At 40.3% G+C, this 18,219-nt stretch overlaps 1 protein-coding gene across 4 annotated transcripts in view; it reads left to right on the forward strand.

Annotated features, from left to right (window-relative positions):
- ATAD2B (ATPase family AAA domain containing 2B) overlaps positions 1-18,219 on the forward strand; it is an 87,135-nt gene that overhangs the window by 1,790 nt on the left and 67,126 nt on the right. For all 4 annotated transcript variants that reach the window (XM_072407473.1, XM_072407475.1, XM_072407474.1 and 1 more), the window contains exons 2-5: positions 13,146-13,300; positions 13,742-13,791; positions 15,646-15,799; positions 17,019-17,121. In XM_072407473.1, coding sequence (XP_072263574.1) covers positions 13,146-13,300; positions 13,742-13,791; positions 15,646-15,799; positions 17,019-17,121 — 462 coding nt within the window. The remainder of the gene's footprint in view (positions 1-13,145; positions 13,301-13,741; positions 13,792-15,645; positions 15,800-17,018; positions 17,122-18,219) is intronic.

The following is an 18,219-nucleotide window of genomic DNA, read 5'->3' on the forward strand; positions in this document are numbered from 1 at the left end:
ACTGGGCAATATAGAAAATACATATACTACCCCATAATAAAATCATGTAATATTCCCATAATATTCATATATCACACTGACATCTGTATATAATGTCACTATACTGCCTCATAATAATAAAGTGATATATTCTGATATTATAGTGTAATATTCATATATTGGGCCATACTGGTCTATGCATAATGCCCCCATTTAATATAGAGAGTTCAATAATAATATTACTATAATGTAATAATTCTATGTCAGTCCAACCTGATTTATTAAATCTCTCCAGAACCGGAGCAGATAGACTATTATGGGTGATCCAGCAAATCTGTGTGTTACTTCCCCCATCTCCTAGATTGTAAGCTCTTCGGGGCAGGGTCCTCTCCTCCTCCTATATCACTGTCTGTTATTTACAACCCCTATTCAATGTACAGCGCTGCGTGATATGTTGGCGCTATTTAAATCCTGTTTATTAATAACCTGGAATAGATTTCTTCAAAATCATTTGCTGTTGGTTGGTAAATGTGTGCTTTGGACTGAATACGTTCCAGGATTGTTGGATCACCCAGGTTCTTCCATGATAGTCTATTGTTTCCAGTTTTGGAGAACTTTAATAAATTAGACCTGGTGTGTGCAATGGTAATACTCATATGGCGGTGTATTGTATGTGTGTGTGTGTGTGTGTATATATATATATATATATATATATATGTAGTATGATCTTGGTCTGTCATGCTGATATACTACCATGTGGACAATGATCCAACCTCCGTAATGTTTATATCGGTCTGTATATAATGCTCCCTAATATTATAGTAATAATACTCATATACAGTAATATTCATACACGGACAGCAGTGTCACCTATGGTATTATACCTTACAATAATAATGATGTATATTATGGAGCATGTTTGCCATCACATGTACACTTATATGGTGTCTATGGTATGAATGATTCCTCCTGGTGACACTGGTGTGTATATTGTCTGCCAAGTTTATATGCCGGCTTCATGTTACCAAATAATATCGTTCATTATGTGCCATGTTTGCCTGCCTTCTCATATCTGTGGATCGGTCTGTATCTGTGTGTCAGTATATCAGTTGTATCCATTACTAGACAACTCTCATACCGTACAATATTTGTGTGTCCATGCTATCTGTAGATCAGTCTGTCTGCAGATCAGTCGTCTCTATTACTAGACAACTCTCATACCGTACATAATTTGTGGGTCTGTGGATCGCTCTGGGTCTGTGGATCAGTCATCTCCATTACTAGACAACTCTCATACGGTACAATATTTGTGTGTCCATGCTTGGTGTCCTTCCAGCACTGTTATTGTTGTCCTGGCTGTCCACATGGATCGTCCTCCATCTGTATGGCAGTGCTGGTCACATGCTGCGTCTGACCCCAGCTGACATCCACCCTGTACAGGACGGGGCCAATGTTCTATATTATGTGCTGGCGTTACTGGTCCCATATGTCCTTTTACTGACACCTGGTGATAATGCTGAATATAAAGTTGTGTTGTGTGTATAACTTCATGTTATGGAATAGAGTGAGTGCTGAAAAATACAATATAGTACGATGATCATTATATGCTAAGGTTGCTAGGGGTTTCAATAATCCGCAATCTCAGGTCAGTTTAACTGACACCAATGATCTTTTTGCTATTTGTAAAGGTGACATTCTTCCCACTGGCCAGCAATGTAAGAGGAATTCTTCTCAATAGCCAGCATGCTTATATACTGTGAGCTGTGACACAATGTAATCCCCGATACATTTGGATACATTGTTTCTTGGAAGTGACTTTAGTTGTTTTCTGTGTTATCCTTGCAGTGTTTGCTGTGTGTGTATAGGTATGAGAATGTTAGAAGTTCCATGGATAAGACGATGGAATGTGTGTGGTGTTCTTTTGTATAGAGCTGCCCCCACTCTCTGGAATGGTCTTCCCCATCCTATTCAGCTTGCTCCTACTTTCTGCTCATTAAGTCCCACCTTTTCATACTCGCCTACCTGTATTCTTCCATCTCCTAAATCCCTACTACTAATCATCCCAAATCCCCCTGCTATTGTATGCTGCCTCCCTCACCTCTTAGATTGTAAGCTCCTCAGGGTAGGGCCCTCTCCTCCTCCTATGTCATTGTTTGTTTGTATCTGTCTGTCACTTGCTTTCCCTATTTAATGTACAGCGCTGCGTAATATGTTGGTGCCATATAAATCCTGTTTAATAATAATTCAAGATACCCCTATATCAGTTCTGTCTGCAGCTGACCTTTATTATATTGTGTCCATGTTGGTACACTGCTACTTTTATTTGCATGTGACACTGTGTAATCCCAGATACATTGTTTCATGGAAGTTGCAGTACATTAGTTATGTTATCCTTGTAGTGTTTGCTGTGTATACATTGTTGCAGGAGGTTCCATGGATAGGATGATGGGACATGTATGTGTTGTTCTTTGTGTTTCAGGCACAGCAAGGCTTGGTATACAGTGTCATTGCCACTATTCTGGCTGTTGTGTGGGTGTAATGTGGGCTCAGCAGATGTTAGTGTTCAGTGTGGGTTGTTCTCTGAATTGTACAAAAGAACAAAAGTTCTTGGTTTTGTTGTCTGAGCAGAGCAGGCTCCTGAGCGCCCTCTCTGGTGGCTTATGGTGACTGCAGGTGATCTGTGCAGCTCACAGAACAGCCCAAGCACTTTGATTTGCCTTAATTATTAAGTATGAGAATTCAAGCCGTTCTATACAAACTGGGCTTCATAGTCACACCTTGGAAGCTCAGATAAAGTATTTCCCAACTGCATGCATTCAGATCCTCCCTGCAATTAGACATAAGGCGAGGCTTTGCCTTCTGTCAGACACAAAGGTTTAAACTATTGTGAGGAGAGCACTATGGGGGCTGTTATTGCTGACATGGATTACAGGGCAAGCGGTGGGTTTGTCATGCTGATCCACCACCTAGCAAGTCTCTAACTTGGACAAGCATGCAACCAGGGAAGGCTGATTTCCTTTTCAGCATACTGTATTGATTTTACTCTGTAAATTCTGGCAACTTAGAACAAAACAAAGTCAAGGAACACCGCTTTATTTTGCTATTTTCTCCTTTCCTTTTTTAAGAACTGCTTTTAGCCGTATGATTTTTGCAAGGAATAATACAAAGAGATAATTTATTTATAAGTGAATATATAGGCCAATCCGCCTAATCCATTAAAACCAGTGCAGTGAATAACACCGACTATCTGGTTACATTGACACCTGTTAAGGTTTACAAGTGAACAGTCAGAGTATCTCTAAAACAGCCGGTCTTGTATGCCATGGTCCCTATTTACCAAAAGTGGTCCCAGGAAGGAGATGGGGCCCCTGAGGGTCCTTGGTGGAGGAGTCAAGTGGAATACCCCACAGATTTTTCATGCTTGTGGATTGATCGGTTTGCAAACACCGCACACGTTTCAAATCACACAGTTGTCCTTTATTAGACTGAAACTTTTTACCCCAAATCTCACAACTATTTTGTTTTCTTTGTAAAAATCATCATGTGGGAATGTTACATGATCACCATAAACTACTCTCAGACTTTCTCTGCCTATTCCTTGTACAGAAGAAGAACAGAACGGTATTGGGATATTTATGGACTGAGATACCGAGGTTGGAGTATGGAATGCCTCTATATGTATGATGTGAAGTCAGCTCATGTTACAGGCTTGTAATGCCGGCACACCATGAGTTCATCTGGGGGCAGCACTAACTCTCCCCTCCTCAATGTAAACAAAGAGCCAGCTGGTTAGCAGAGCCCAGCAGTCTTAGCAGCTCCTTTCCTTGGCTCTGATTGTTTCTGAGCTTTCCGGACCATGCAGATCTAACCCTGATTCTAATGACAGGAGGAACAACCTAGTCCAATCCCTAAACCATTGGAACTTTGTAGTGATTTCACATGGCTTGTACATTTACGCTGCTGACCTATCTAGAGGAATATATTATAATTAAATGTTTGTACTTTTCTAGCAACCTTTTCAAGCTTCAAAAGGCCTGTATGGCCCCTCTCTCCATCCTGAAGGCGGGTGGTGGTTATGTGTTGGATATAAAGGGAAATTTATACCCATTTGTGCTTCTCGGGCTTGAGAATGTTAATACTAGTTGTGATTTGTACTGTGTATAACTTGCCAATGGGTTTTCATAAAAGTGATTTGTTACAGCATAGATATGGGGACACACACACACCTGTTTCACACTAACTTATTTTGTACTACTTATTTGTATCATTATTTTGTTAAATTAAAAATATAAAAATCTATTGAAAACAAAAGGCCTGTATGGTCACACATTCCACTGTACATATTCCATTATTACTTTAGGAAGCATTGATCATATATTTTACCATTTTTCACCTAAATTCGGTGCTTAGAAATTGTATTTTCTGCTTGTCAGATGACGTTATTTGTATGTTACTGGGTTGGGTACAAGTCCCACTCCCTTCTCTTGGTGTTACACTGTTGTGTCTTTATATCTCCCAGGGGTTTGTCTATTGATTCCTTGCTTGGCACCATCTGTCATTCGATTTAAAAGCTGTGTGTTTTTGGTTTGTGTGTTCCTAGATCTGGGGCTTTTAATGCCCTTGTTAGAGATGTCCCCTCACTTTCTGTTCTATGTAGAGGCTGAGAATTGTGCTGGCTCATCTCAAATACTTGCTCTGATTTCCTTACATACTGTGAGCTTCTCAAAACTTCACCAAATCAGACCGAGACCCCCTGAGTCCATAGTTAGTGGACATTCAGCATCATCTAGTTTTAGCTTTTTTTGTCCATGACCCACTTCTTTCATTCATTTGGGTTTCAGTTCTTTTAATCATGAAAGTTCAGTCTCACATGTGGACAGTCTGCATGCAAATACGGCCCATCTAGGGATGTTTATTATTCCAGACGGATATCCAGCAATCAAGACATTATACTTATTCCATAACTTTGCCAGCTCCTTCTGCAATAATCCTCCTTACCTGCCTGATCACCCCATGAAGCAGAGCTCCGCTTTGGTTACCCCGTGCTTGCCGGGACCGATCACTCGAGCATTTGCACTGGAGTTACATCACCTTGGCCTGGTCAGACAAGATGACCAAAGATTGCAAGGCGGAAGAGAAGAAGTAAGATGGTGACAGGTGAGTATAACTGGCTTAAGTTCCGCTTTAAATGTTGGTGGTTTTGGAAGAAGGTGGAACCAGGGAGGGCAAAAACAAGCAGATTAAACTTTCAGCTTTTAGGACTTTGTCATTAAAGTTGGGTCATGCAAGATGAACTACAACCCTCTGTCAGAGATCCCCCTTGCACAGCTGGGAAATCGGTGTCCCACAAGGAGTCCATAGGCTTTTGTAAACTTTAGCTCCAGTAATTTGTAGCTTACAATGAGCCTTTTTTTCCACTCACATCAGCTGCATGGAGAAGTAGAGCATTAAAGTAAAAGTAAGTTCTTTTGTTCAAGTGAGCCTGTTGTGTTATCTAATGTGAGTGGGTAGCAGTCACACTCATAGCTATGAGACATTCCCCTAATCCATTAATTATTGTATTTATAAAGCTTCAACTTATTATGCAGCGCTGTACAATAAATAGATGTTGCAACTGACAGACAGATACAAGCAATGACACGGGGGTGGGGGGGAGAGACTCTGCCCATAAATATATTGTGGATATGTATTGCAATGTATTTCTGGATCAGGTGGTGACACCGCCGCTATGATCCTTTCCAGCAGATGTTCCAGGCACTTCTGAACATGAACCTAAACCTGTTTGGAATTTTTGTACAGATTGTACGGCTCCTCATTCTACAGAACTTGTGAAATCTTGCTATTCTAGTTATGCAGATGAACTGCACCTTTTGTGTACTTTTAGCAATGGCGGTCAGAATACCTGAGCAAAATATAATCTTGGCAACCTTGTCTGCCGAAAACATTTTTATAAACCAAAGCAAACAGAGTTGGAGTGAGATACATGCTGTATTTGCACCTTTGGGCTGACTTCTATACGCGTTATATAATGTACATTTTTACATTGCCCATTGCAGGATAGCTTTTTGTTTGGAGCCAAAGGCCAGGTGCATGTGGACTTTTGTTTCTCCTTTTATGTTCTTCTGTCATCAAGACAAGTACACATGGTATGTTGCAATGCTAGATGAATTGTGGGTACAGTTATTTGGGATAATTATTTGATGTGTCCCTTGAGGGCCATATTTACTGCATGTTAATTCTGTTTCTACATATTAATGAGGAATTTCTAAAGACGTTCCATCTTACAGTATGATTACAGTGTTCTCCCTGGCCTCTTTTAGCTGGGCGCACCACCCGGCACTCTTCTGTAACCACCCGGTTGATTTTAGATGGTTCCTGAAAAGTTGGGCCACAGTACAGGCGTTACCACCCTCCTACAGCCGCTTCCCACCACCCTCCTACAGCCGCTTCCCACCACCCTCCTACAGCCGCTTCCCACCACCCTCCTACAGCCGCTTCCCACCCGGCATAAAGAAACAGGGCAGATTACTGATCGCATATTATACGGACTGCAATCTATGACCTTTATATCCTTAGTTCATTAGACTGTAATAGGACAAAACTGAAAAGATGAGTGAAGATATTAAGGATGTCAAACTGGAAGTTGTCCTTCTTCCTGTGGAGGATCTTCAACTTGTTTGGCTGAGATGACGTAGGTCGCAGGAGTTCATTTATTCCGTCACCCGCAGCTGGGATTGCCGGCTATCTGGTCTGCAAAAGCTGCCTAGGCAGAGCCCCGCCTATTGCCCGATACCCAGTGCAATCCGGCAGGTAGGAGGGATTATTGCTTTCCTCTGCAATATTGACCTGTATCATCGTGTATGCCTAAAGTGGAACTAAAACATAGAAGTAAAAAATTGTGTGTGACCAGGAAGTTTTTTTTTTTTTTTTTTTTTTTTTTTTTTAATTATAGAGGGGACAGGCGATGTCCTTTGTGTAGTACAATAACTTTACCTGCCTGCTCGCAGTTTTTTATTTTCAATAAGTTTTATTAGGATTTTCAAGAATTAACAAAACAAACAATAATAAACAAAAACCATATAAATATACATATAAAAAAACTTCCAAGAATATGTAAAAATGAAATAAAAATAAACATTTTAAAGAAAAATAACCCCCAAATGACTCCCTCCCCCCAGGGTGTCCGCCAGACTAGCATCATCAGATACAAAATTTGTCAAGCAATTTTACAGATATAACTGATTAAGTTGTATACAAAGAAAGCGTTGTTAATAGAATGCGAAGATAATGTTCTAATCCAAGGAGACCAGACCCACTCGAACCTAGCCAGAGTGTCGAATCTTATTGCCCTCATTTTTTCATTACATAAAAACCACAAGATTTTTTGGTTTACTTGTGGCAGTCAGAGTCAAGGACTGCCTGCTTGCAGTTTTTAAATACTGTTCCCTTGCTGACGCAAAACTCTTCTCTTCCTGCGTTCAATCTTTAGCCATTGCTCGCTTGCTTGCTTGGCCTCCACCCTGCGATTCTACACTGAGCAGTGCATGCGCAGACCTGTCTGATCACACATTTTCCACTTTAATCTTTTTTTCTGTCACTCCTCTGTTTAGAACCAGCTAAACTTTTATTGCCTCCTAGACATCATGAACATGCTATATGAGAGACTGTGAACCATCCAAAGTACTAAGATACTGCGGACACGATGCAGGGTGGTGATCGGTGAACACGGGAAAGAACATGACCCAAAACAGTTGTAAAGTCTCTTTATGTGAAGCGGTAATGTGACAAACTGATACAGTTAAGTGCTCAACCCAGAATTTTTTTGAAGCTGGGTGGAAAGAAATTGTAGGCCGGTGGCAGCCCCTGAATTGTGACCAACTCATAAGTAAACAGCCGGGCGTTTGCTGAAAAGTGCTGGGTGGGGCGCCCGGTTAAAAGGGACCGGGGAGAACACTGTAGTTGGAGGAAAGTTGCAGAACCAGAAATATGTGAAGGCCTTGTACATTTTCATTTTGTATTGCAGCAAGATTTTACAAATCATTGCAAAGTGGTTTGGATCACATTCACCATCGAAACACTTCCCCACCCCTAGCTAAGAAATTGCTTGTTGTTGTAGTTCATTAATGCCTTTAAAAAGACGGCATGATGCAGAGATTCGGCTAAAAATGTTAAAAGGAAATCTAAAATTCATCGCTTTAGTTTATATGTATTGTAAACAGAGAAGAATATCTCTTGAATGGCAGAAGATATTACTGGGATCCAGCCCAGCCTTGTTTACATCAGATTTATCTCTCGAGCCCATAGGTTTGACAAGCCTACTTAGTACTATAAACCATCATGGATGTGTATACGATGACGCATTTCTTGGAAGAGCAAGGATTCAAGCAAGTCTGTGTTCCTGGACTTTGGCCCATGAGTTCATTTAAGGATTTGTGGCAGATTTCCTGCTGTATACATTAGGAATGTGCGTCTGCTAGTGGCAGACTTTTCTGGAAAAGCGATGTTGTGTGTCACACACAGTCTTATCTTCAGGAATCCCAGCGTTGATGGCATGTATATGGCAAGGTTCCTGCATGCGGTGTATTTACAGCTTCCTCAGGTGACGCTACATATAGCGCCCCCCTGTGGCAGATCAATAGGGAATGTATAGGGGTGGTAGTGAGCAGTACTCCAGATACCAGACGCTAAAAGCTCAGAATCTGCCCTACAATTTCCATGTTGGTTTACATCATTCAGAGGGAAATCCTTGTTCTGGTGACAAGAGTGAACGAGGAGATTTCCTCTTTCCTACCACTGAATCTCCAGGAAAAGAGGGGATTTGAACACTTCTTTAACTATTATTATTATTAACAGGATTTATATAGCGCTGTACATTAAATAAGGGTCGCAAATGACAGACTAATACAGACAGTGATACAGGATGCAAAACAAACAAAAGTTCTTAACTATAGATATGTTTTTAGAATGTTTTTGTTTTTAGAATTATTTTTAAGAACTGCAGCATGTAAAATGTACTATTTCAGTTGTGATTTCCAAATAGTTTTTTTGCAACTATTGCAGCATCCTTTCCTGTCTGTAAATTTTTTCATGTGTACCCCGGGGTCCATCCCATGCTATTTTACTGCTCTTATCTATGATATGGTCCCATGTGTAAATATTGGAGCATGTGTTGATGGTCAGATGTGTTTAATGGTAGGTGAATGGTGCTTTTATTTGATACTAGTTTGAGGTGCTTTAGAGAATATTCACAGCTCATTGAATATTTGACCTCCTTCTGACCTGCAGTTGACCCTCTTAGTCCACATCCACCTGATTCAAACAACTTTTGCATTATGTTTTCCTTGTATGGGAAGATGAGCACTTCTGGCACACACAAATATCCAATGATTCGGGTTCTTGCCTCTGGATCACACTAACGTGGAGGCACAATTCTTTGTAGTGTTAGCTCAAGTATGGATTTCCAGTTCTGTCTGTGAGACCTTCTGAAAATTCTCGTTGTCTTGCTGCAATGACCTGACCAACTTTCCTTATTATGTGTTCATCCATTGACCCAATACACATATACAGATCAGGAAAGTCAGAATGGGAAATCTTATGTACTTACTGGTTTCGGTTTATCGACTCAATGTATGATAGCCGGCAAATATCAATTTCAGGAGTTTTCTAGTTTTGCAAGCTCAGCAACTTTCATGACAGGTTTCCTTGAGTTTTATCCTGAGGTTCTCAACAGCTGTTGCAGGAGAAAAAATATTCTGGCTTTGTGCTGGCTTTCCTCACTGTTCAGTGTCTTTTTTTTGGGCAGGCAGCCCTGTCATGCGTCCAACACGCTTGAGTAAGTTAAAGTAAAACAAAAACATGATGTGGTTGTAAAACTGCTGAGAGTTTTGGAACATGAAGTCCGTTTAGTCATCTTGTGTGAGGAAGCAATTTCCACACCAGGCCATTGCACAAGACTGAGAACAAAGATCCAATCTGTGTATGTGTAACAATCTTCAGCGGCAACAACAAGAAATTTAAAGATTTCTATATGACGTTATATATCATATATTTGTATTAATAACTATAGTATACAGTGTATAGCAAGAACCACACTGCTGTAATCTTTCTATAAAGTGTGGACATACCTAGTGGCCTTTTACCTGAGCTCCTGTTTTCACATACTTAAAGCAGAACTAAACCCGTTTATATTTACCTGTACCTTTTCAAGGCACCGCCATCTTCTACCTTCTCTTCCTTGTTTTGGTCTTTGGCCATATTAAGTTGATGGGATGACATAACTCCCATGCTGGAGATCATTCATTGCTGGAAACCTCGGGTAACCAGAATGTGTTGGCCAGGTAAGAATGCTTATTGCAGAAGGGACATCGCCTTTCCCTTCCTGTAATAAAACCCTGCCTGATCACAACTCTTAAGTTCCACTTTAATTGACCAATACAAAGTAGAATCCTGATACCACTTTGCAAATTCAAAGTGATAAAGCACCCCCTCATGTCTGCTACTTCCCCCTCCTCCTAGATTGTAAACTCCTCAAGGCAGGGTCCTCTCTTCCTCCTGTTATTAATATATTAATAAACAGGATTTATATAGCGTCAACATATTACACAGCTCTGTACATTAAATGGAGGTTGCAAGTGACAAACAAATACAGACAGTGATACAGGAGGAGAGGACCCTGCTCCAATGAGCTTACAATCTACTAGGTGCGGGAATGTACACACAATAGGATGGGAGATATGTAGTGGTGGGAAGTAGTGGCGGTTTCAAAAGACAGAAGAAGATGGGTAGGTGAGTTTGAAAAGATAGGTTTTGAGTGCTCTTTTAAATGAGCAGAAAGTAGGAGCAAGCCGAATAGGACAAGGAAGACCCATTCCAGAAAGTTGGGGCAGCTCTAGAGAAGTCTTGTATCCATGCGTGTGATGAGGTTATGATTGAGGAAGTCATTAGTAGGTCATTGAAGGAGCAAAAAGAGCGGCTAGGGGAGTATTTTTCTATCAGGTTAGAAAGGTAAGTGGGACAAGAACTGTGGAGGGATTTGAAGGCAAAGCACAGGAGCTTGAATTTGATTCTAAGGTGAAATGGAAGCCAATGGAGAGAACTACAAAGAGATGCAGCGGAAGAGGAGCGGAGGGAAGGATGGATGAGTCTGGCTGCAGCATTCATAATAGATTGTAGAGGAGAGAGTCGGGTTAGTGGAATACCAGAGAGGAGGAGGTTACAGTAGTCCAGACGAGAGATAGGAGCGTGTACAAGGAGTTTGGTGGTCTCTTGGGACAGGTAGGGGCTTGATTACTGTAGTGTCTGTCTGTCATTGGAAACACCTATTTATTGTACAGCGCTGTGTATTATGTTGGCGCTATATAAATCCTGTTTAATTTTAATAAAGAACCTTGGGGCTAAAGAAGAGCTCAATTCACTGACTAGCCAGCAATTCCGTGTCCTCTGTTTGTGCTTTATGTTACGGTCATTGTCTGCTGTGTATGAAGAATCGGGGTATTGACACACAGTCTATGCGTGAGGTGGAGATTATCTTCATATTTCCCCTCTGCAGAGCTGACATTATATCCGGGCAGTCACATCTTTTTCGCATGGGGCAAGACGGTATGTATGTATGTATGTATGTATGTATCCCGGTAAGACTTTTTAAATTAAAAACCTAATTTTCCTACTATAGTGTTCCCCTTTGAAACCTGGATAAAACAGGGATTTATGACGCTAAATGTAAAAATGTGTGAAAACTTTTTATATAGGAGGTATATTTCTGTCATATGGGCCTGAGTGATTCTTGTGATATTGGAACCCAAATAAGTGATGGCGTTATCTGTAACCTTGGTGTCTATTAGGTGCCTTAAACCTGCTGGGCATCATACAGTATTAAGTGTGTTTTATCTTTTTTTGTTCTAGCTATCAGAGTAGGAAAGGGTTCAAAACCAGTGGTCATCCCCCTCAATACTTACCTCTTGTTTTCATTGAGTAGTGCACAAGGCAGTTCAAAGGCTGAATTTGACCTTTTTTGAGTTGCTCTGCATTTCTTTGTACACAGAATGTCCTATTGTGGTGCGTTTTATGACTTTTTTTTTTTTTTCTGTAGTTCAAAGTCCTCTTTCAGACAAAAGTTTGGTCTCCATTTAGTAGGGAAGTGTTAGAACTTCTATAGCATTATTTCTTTCTGTGTTCTCACTAGGAAGATCTCAGTGCTGTCTGTGCCTTCCTACCAGTTTAACCCTTTGGAGTGGAGCTGCAGATAGAAAAGCTTAATATCATATGATAAGGAAAGTATTAGGGTTGGCGTGCAGTTTCTTCATTGTTCTTTTTTGGATAAATATATCCCCTTCAATATGTAGCATTTACTTTATTTAAATTCTTACAGGGCCATATTTATTGGAAGGTAAGGTGGACGAATACGTGGTGTACACTGTTGTGTTCCCCGAAGTTATTTTATCACCACAGAAGACACAACATATGTGACATTGTGTTAGAAGTCCTTAAAGAACACTAACCAATCCTTTACCTGAAAGTTGCAAAGGACCACATCACCTGAAACAAAAGTTTATGTGGAAGCCTTCTAAGGCTGGTACACACGTTCAATAGTTCTCTTCCGATAATTGGCTCAGACCGATATTGGACGAGAATCTGGCATGTGTACAAGTGGCGGATCCACAGACGATGGGCGATCGTAATGGAAGTGAAGGGGAGAAAGAGCAGCAGGGTGCCGCTCCGTCTTTTCTCCCCTCTCCATTGAGCAGAACGGTGCTGTATGTACAGAGCTCGTTCATGCATCGTGCAGTCGTTGGAAAGGATCGTCAAAGATCCTTTCCAACGACAATTATTGCACGTGTTTACATAGCCTAATGACTTTTAGAATTCTGCTTTGTTTAGTAGTTCTGTGTATGTTAGGGGTCCTAATGGAAATCCTGTTATTGTTCTGTAGCATACCCTTGACTTCTTTTCATATCTTCCCTGGAGAACAGCATGGTTGGATTTGCTACATTACTGTAAATATATATTTTCTTTGCTGCACAATTGATGCTTACATTTTGTCAGACATTACTGGATTCCAATAAAGGCGTTTTAATAACTTTCTGTGGATATTTTGTTTTAATTTCTTTTTTTTTTCTTCTTTGAGCTACATGAAAACCTTCTAATGGACTGTGTTTGTGTTTCTACAGAAGGACAGCAGTGCTGATTCTAGCCTGAGTGAAAGCCATGTATCTCCTCCGGCGAAACGCGCCTGCAACCATGCCGAGCCTGTCCGCAAGGAGAGCCCAAAAACCCATGCCGGCAAGCAGCGGGAGGGGTGGAATATGTCAACTAGAAGATCCAGGTAAATATTTCACCACCTGTCACCCAGCTTGTCTTGTTGGGTTTCCACAATCGGACCTAACTTGTGAATGTTTTATTTTTTTGAAACATAAAGAATATAAATTCAGCCAGCTTGGTGAAATGTTGCCATACATTGTTGCTGCACTGGATAAACTTTTTTTTTTTTCCCATTAGACAGTCGTCGGGTTACCATTATTTATATTGGCAATGTACCTATTTCTTGGCACAAACCTTGCTTGATGAAATCACTGACAACATTCCCTCTGACTGTAGAAATATCTTAAAAGTTGTATTGGGCTTTAATTCTTCACATCTCACTTGCTCTGTGTGCACATTATTGTGCATTGTGGTCAGGCCAGCCATGAATTTTTTGTTTTTTATGTGTTTTATAATTTCTGTATGGACATATTTTTAATATTCCCTTTTCTTCCATTTATTTTAGGGTATTGTCTCAGTCTGGTGCTACTTTACAAAACAGCCACAGTGGCTTAGGTAAGTACGATCAACTTACTATTGTTGTATTAGGACGTTATAAAGACAACCATCAACTTATATATCCATCTCAATATGTTCTTTTCGATTCTTTAGAATTTAGGTTTACGAGGGGGTGCTGAGAAGTTCCTGGCTTTGCCCCCTTCCAGATGAAATAGAAAAATTAGTGTGGGGGAATATGACAGCCTAATATCTTAGTATGTAATTGTGCAAATATTTTTAAAACTGGTTTTTCTTTTAGTGAGAAGCTGTGATGGCAGAGGCACAAGCAAGTTTTACGTCGTTGGAGTTACGGGCTGTCATGAAGTTTTTGTTTCTCCAGGGAAAGTCAGCAAAGCACATTCACACGGAGATGTCACAAACACTGGGGGAGACGTGTCCTTGCTTTCCCTGGAGAAACAAAAACCTAATGACAGCCTGTAACTCCAACGATGTGAAACTTGCTTGTGCCTCTGCCATCACTGCTTCTCAGTAAAAGAAAAAACAGTTTTAAGAATCGCAAGGACCTGATATTTGCACAGTTACATACTAAGATATTAGGCTGTCATATGCCCCCCCACACTCATTTTTCTATTTCATCTGAAAGGGGACAAAGCCAGGAACTTCTCAGCACCCCCTCTTACTTATTTAATGAATCAAAATAAGAGAGAAAAGGGGAGCAGGGGGATTTCATATGGCTGAGTCGTTTATGTAAAAGTATATTGAAGATCTATACAAAAGATTTCCAAATGTTTACAAGCAAAGATATACACAAATACTTGGTTATAATGTCCTTGCAATTATTCCTGAATGAATAAAGCCGGGCAGCACGGTGGCTCAGGGGTTAGCACTCTGGCCTTTGCAGCGCTAGGTCCTGGGTTCGAATCCCAGCCAGGACACTATCTGTATGGAGTTTGCATGTTCTCCCCGTGTCTGCGTGGGTTTCCTCCGGGTACTCCGGTTTCCTCCCACATGCCAAAAACATGCAGTTAGGTTAATTGGCTTCCCACTAAATTGATCTTAGACTATATTAGTAACATATGACTATAGTAGGGACATTAGATTGTGAGCTCCTTGAGGGACAGTTAGTGACATGACTATGGACTTTGTACAGCGCTGCGTAATATGATGGCGCTATATAAATACTGTGTAATAATAATAATAATAATAATAATAATAAAGGGTTGCAGGGACCGGATACTATACAGAGCACAACTGCCAGAGTCAGTAAGGTGGTTAGGTATGTAAATAATGAAACTGGATCTTGAGGCCCGACACGCTTCACCGGTTTAGGCTTTCTTAGGGGATTTAGGGGAAATCAGTGTCAGTGCTAACAAAAACAAAAGTTTTTGTACAATTTCTACTAATTTATTGTACAGTGCCACCTGCTAAGCCAGCCATCCTCCAAACACAGTATGCGTCAACCCGCATGCATCTAACAGACTCTAGCACAGTAACCCATTCTCAGTACTTTATATTTTAAATAATTTTGGCGTAATAAAGTTTGAAAATAACTTTGTATGCCCACTGGAGTAGTAAAGACCCAAGGTGCCTTTCTTTACTATGAGCAACTGTTTAATGTACAGCGCTGCGTAATATGTTGGCGCTATATAAATCCTATTTAATATTATTAACTGAGAAACTAAGCTATTAGGGAAGAGCGAACCATTCAGCACACCTTCAGCATGATACAGCAGGAGGTTGGGTACACCCCATAAATGGACTGTGGAGCCTCAGCTTTACTATTAAGATTCACAATTAGTAAACCTTTAGTTTCTTAATTTTGTAGTAGCATATGCCTAGGTAGGATTTGCATTCATCACTGATCATCTGTAAGCTGTACAATTGTTTAGAGTTTTTTTTTTTTTTAATTAGGTCTTAAAAGTCACCCCCGCCGTGTTGAGAAAGATGGGACTGGGGATCGGCCCTGCATCAATGGGGACCGAGCAGTCCGGAGGAGCTGCAGATCCAAAATTAACAGATTTGAAAGTTTGAACCAGAGCTTGCTGTTTGATCAGCTTGTGAACAGGTGAGTGACTGCCCTCTAGTGGTGAAATGAAGGGATTGCTCTCTCACACCTGTTGTGGAATGGTTTATGTTCTAAAAATTGTTTAATCTCAGGTTTCAGGTAAATTTATGTAAAGGTTATTCACAAAATTTAGGCCTCTTTAACACTTGCAATTGCAAACTGGGCACTAGGTATCCCAGGCTCGTAGTAAGCTGCCGTTATGTGCCCAAGAGCAGCAAACTGAACCAAGGGTTAACGTGTTTCAGTAAAAACAAAAACTTCAATAAAAACCTAAATGGGTCAAACTCTGCCTTATTTTATCTAAAACTTATGAAAACTGAAAATGTACTTCAACTTTAAAAAAAGCTATACATCTTTACAATTTTTGCAAACATTCACTTTGCAGAATGAACAGCCTCTTCCTATTAGTAAATTTAACCATACTGAATATTCCAAAAATAGTCATACAATGTACCATATACATAGAAACCTTGCAGCATGTGTGGGATTATTATGTGGAAGCAGTCTGACAATGCAATGTTTGCATACTTTTTGTAGTCCTTATAGACAACACTAAACGGTTAGTGCACTTCCTGCTAGACTGGTTACTGGTTCTCTCTGCAATTATAATAAAGTAGCCTCTCACTAAATAGCCTGCAGATTTTATTCCATCTTTGTATCACTTGACCATAGCGGACTTAAGGCTGGAACCTGCCATAGAAAATATCAGTCCCTGTTTTTTTATCAGAATATAAGACAGAAGAAATGCTGCTCTTCTCCATGCTAGTTCACTGTACACAATATGGTTCAGTATGTTAAGCTCATGCTGCATTGTGCCATTGGCCAATGTATTAAGTTCTCAGATATGATTGGTTATTGCTATATAGAGCCAAGTGTTGTGAGGAGAGTTCAGGTGTTAGGGAGGATATGCACTTTATATTTTTTACTATTTTGTAGTAGCATAGAAATACAATTTCAATTTTAGGATGATAAAATAATATTTGCTCTAAAATATTCTCTTTATTTTTGTGTTCACGTGTGCTTATTTTTTTTTTTTTTTACAGAACATTTTAATTGCAGTCTAGTTTACTAATAGTGGCGCACATAATAAATGTAAAAGTATTATTCTTGCTGTTCCAGGTTGCTTTCGTCTTCTCCACATAGTCAGTATGTTACTGTTAATGTTTCCTTGATAGAATTTTATATGGTACATAACGCTGAATGTCATTTTTGTTTGTAGCACCGCAGAGGCCGTCCTCCAGGAAATGGACAACATTAACATCCGGAGGAGTAGTAAATCAAGAGAAGTGGAGAGACTGCGCATGTGGACAGACACAGAATTTGTACGTATTCTCTAACTGAAATGGTTTTACTATATGTTACCTAAATATTATTCTGGTATCCCTAGGTCTCATGTGAGAAGTGCAGGAATCTTTAGACCCACTTAGGGGAGTGCAGAATTTCTCTCCACATTGATAATTTCAGCCATTTATTTAATTTGTTTTCTGTGTGTACACTTAGCGTTTTAGTTGGTCACTAGTTCTTTTCCCAAACAGAAGAAGATTTTTGTTTCTAACCATTTCTAAACACTTATTGAACAACATTTGGGAAAAAAATACAGCCCCCCCTCATATTTGCCTAGGCTAGGTGATCAAGAATGAATGGCAGTGCAAAGCCTCCCGGGATACCTACGTCACGCATCCCAGGAGGCTCTTGGGTGCTCTTTCTGAGCATCTCAGGCATGAGCAGAAGGAGCCTTTTCATGGAGAAAAAAAAATTTGCCGATCTCACGCATGCGCAATGAGATCGGCAAGTATTTTTTTTATCCTCCGTCACCCGATCTGCAGCCTGGGTCAGGTGACATAGGATTAAAAACCAGAAGAAGATGAGAAGATGGCGGCGCCCGGAGCGCCAGCTTCAGGGCCGCTGCTGGGACGACACCACACCACCTGATGGAAGAGATCTCCGGATGGATCCGACTGCCCTGTGGGTTTTTTTGTTTAAGGCACTTTTGGGTTTAGTTCCTCTTTAAGTACAACATTAGAGAATCTGACAACTTTGTTGATGCAATAAAAAACATTTTGCAGTATAGAGAGAACTGGTGTGTGAGAGATCCTGACATGCCATGGAAAAGCAGCTTTTATTTGTATTATGAATAGATGCTGATCATAGGTTCCTTCCTGATGGTGTTCACAGATATGCAGGATGTCTGCTGCCCTCTTTTTATGATTATTAACCTCTAGTTTTTAATAGCCAAGAGTCACCTATTTCTATATTATATATCTAGGACAAAAAATGTAATTGACAGCTGTGTTGGCTTTTCTGTTTACGTCAACTAGCTTTATTGATTGGCCGGGACAATTCAAAGTTATCTGACTTGGCTGTTTTATTTTAAAGCAAGGTCTGTTTGATTTTTTTTTTTTCAAACCATAGTTTGTCTT

Source organism: Pyxicephalus adspersus, chromosome 4 (genome assembly GCF_032062135.1).
Source record: "Pyxicephalus adspersus chromosome 4, UCB_Pads_2.0, whole genome shotgun sequence".
NCBI lineage: Eukaryota > Metazoa > Chordata > Amphibia > Anura > Pyxicephalidae > Pyxicephalus > Pyxicephalus adspersus.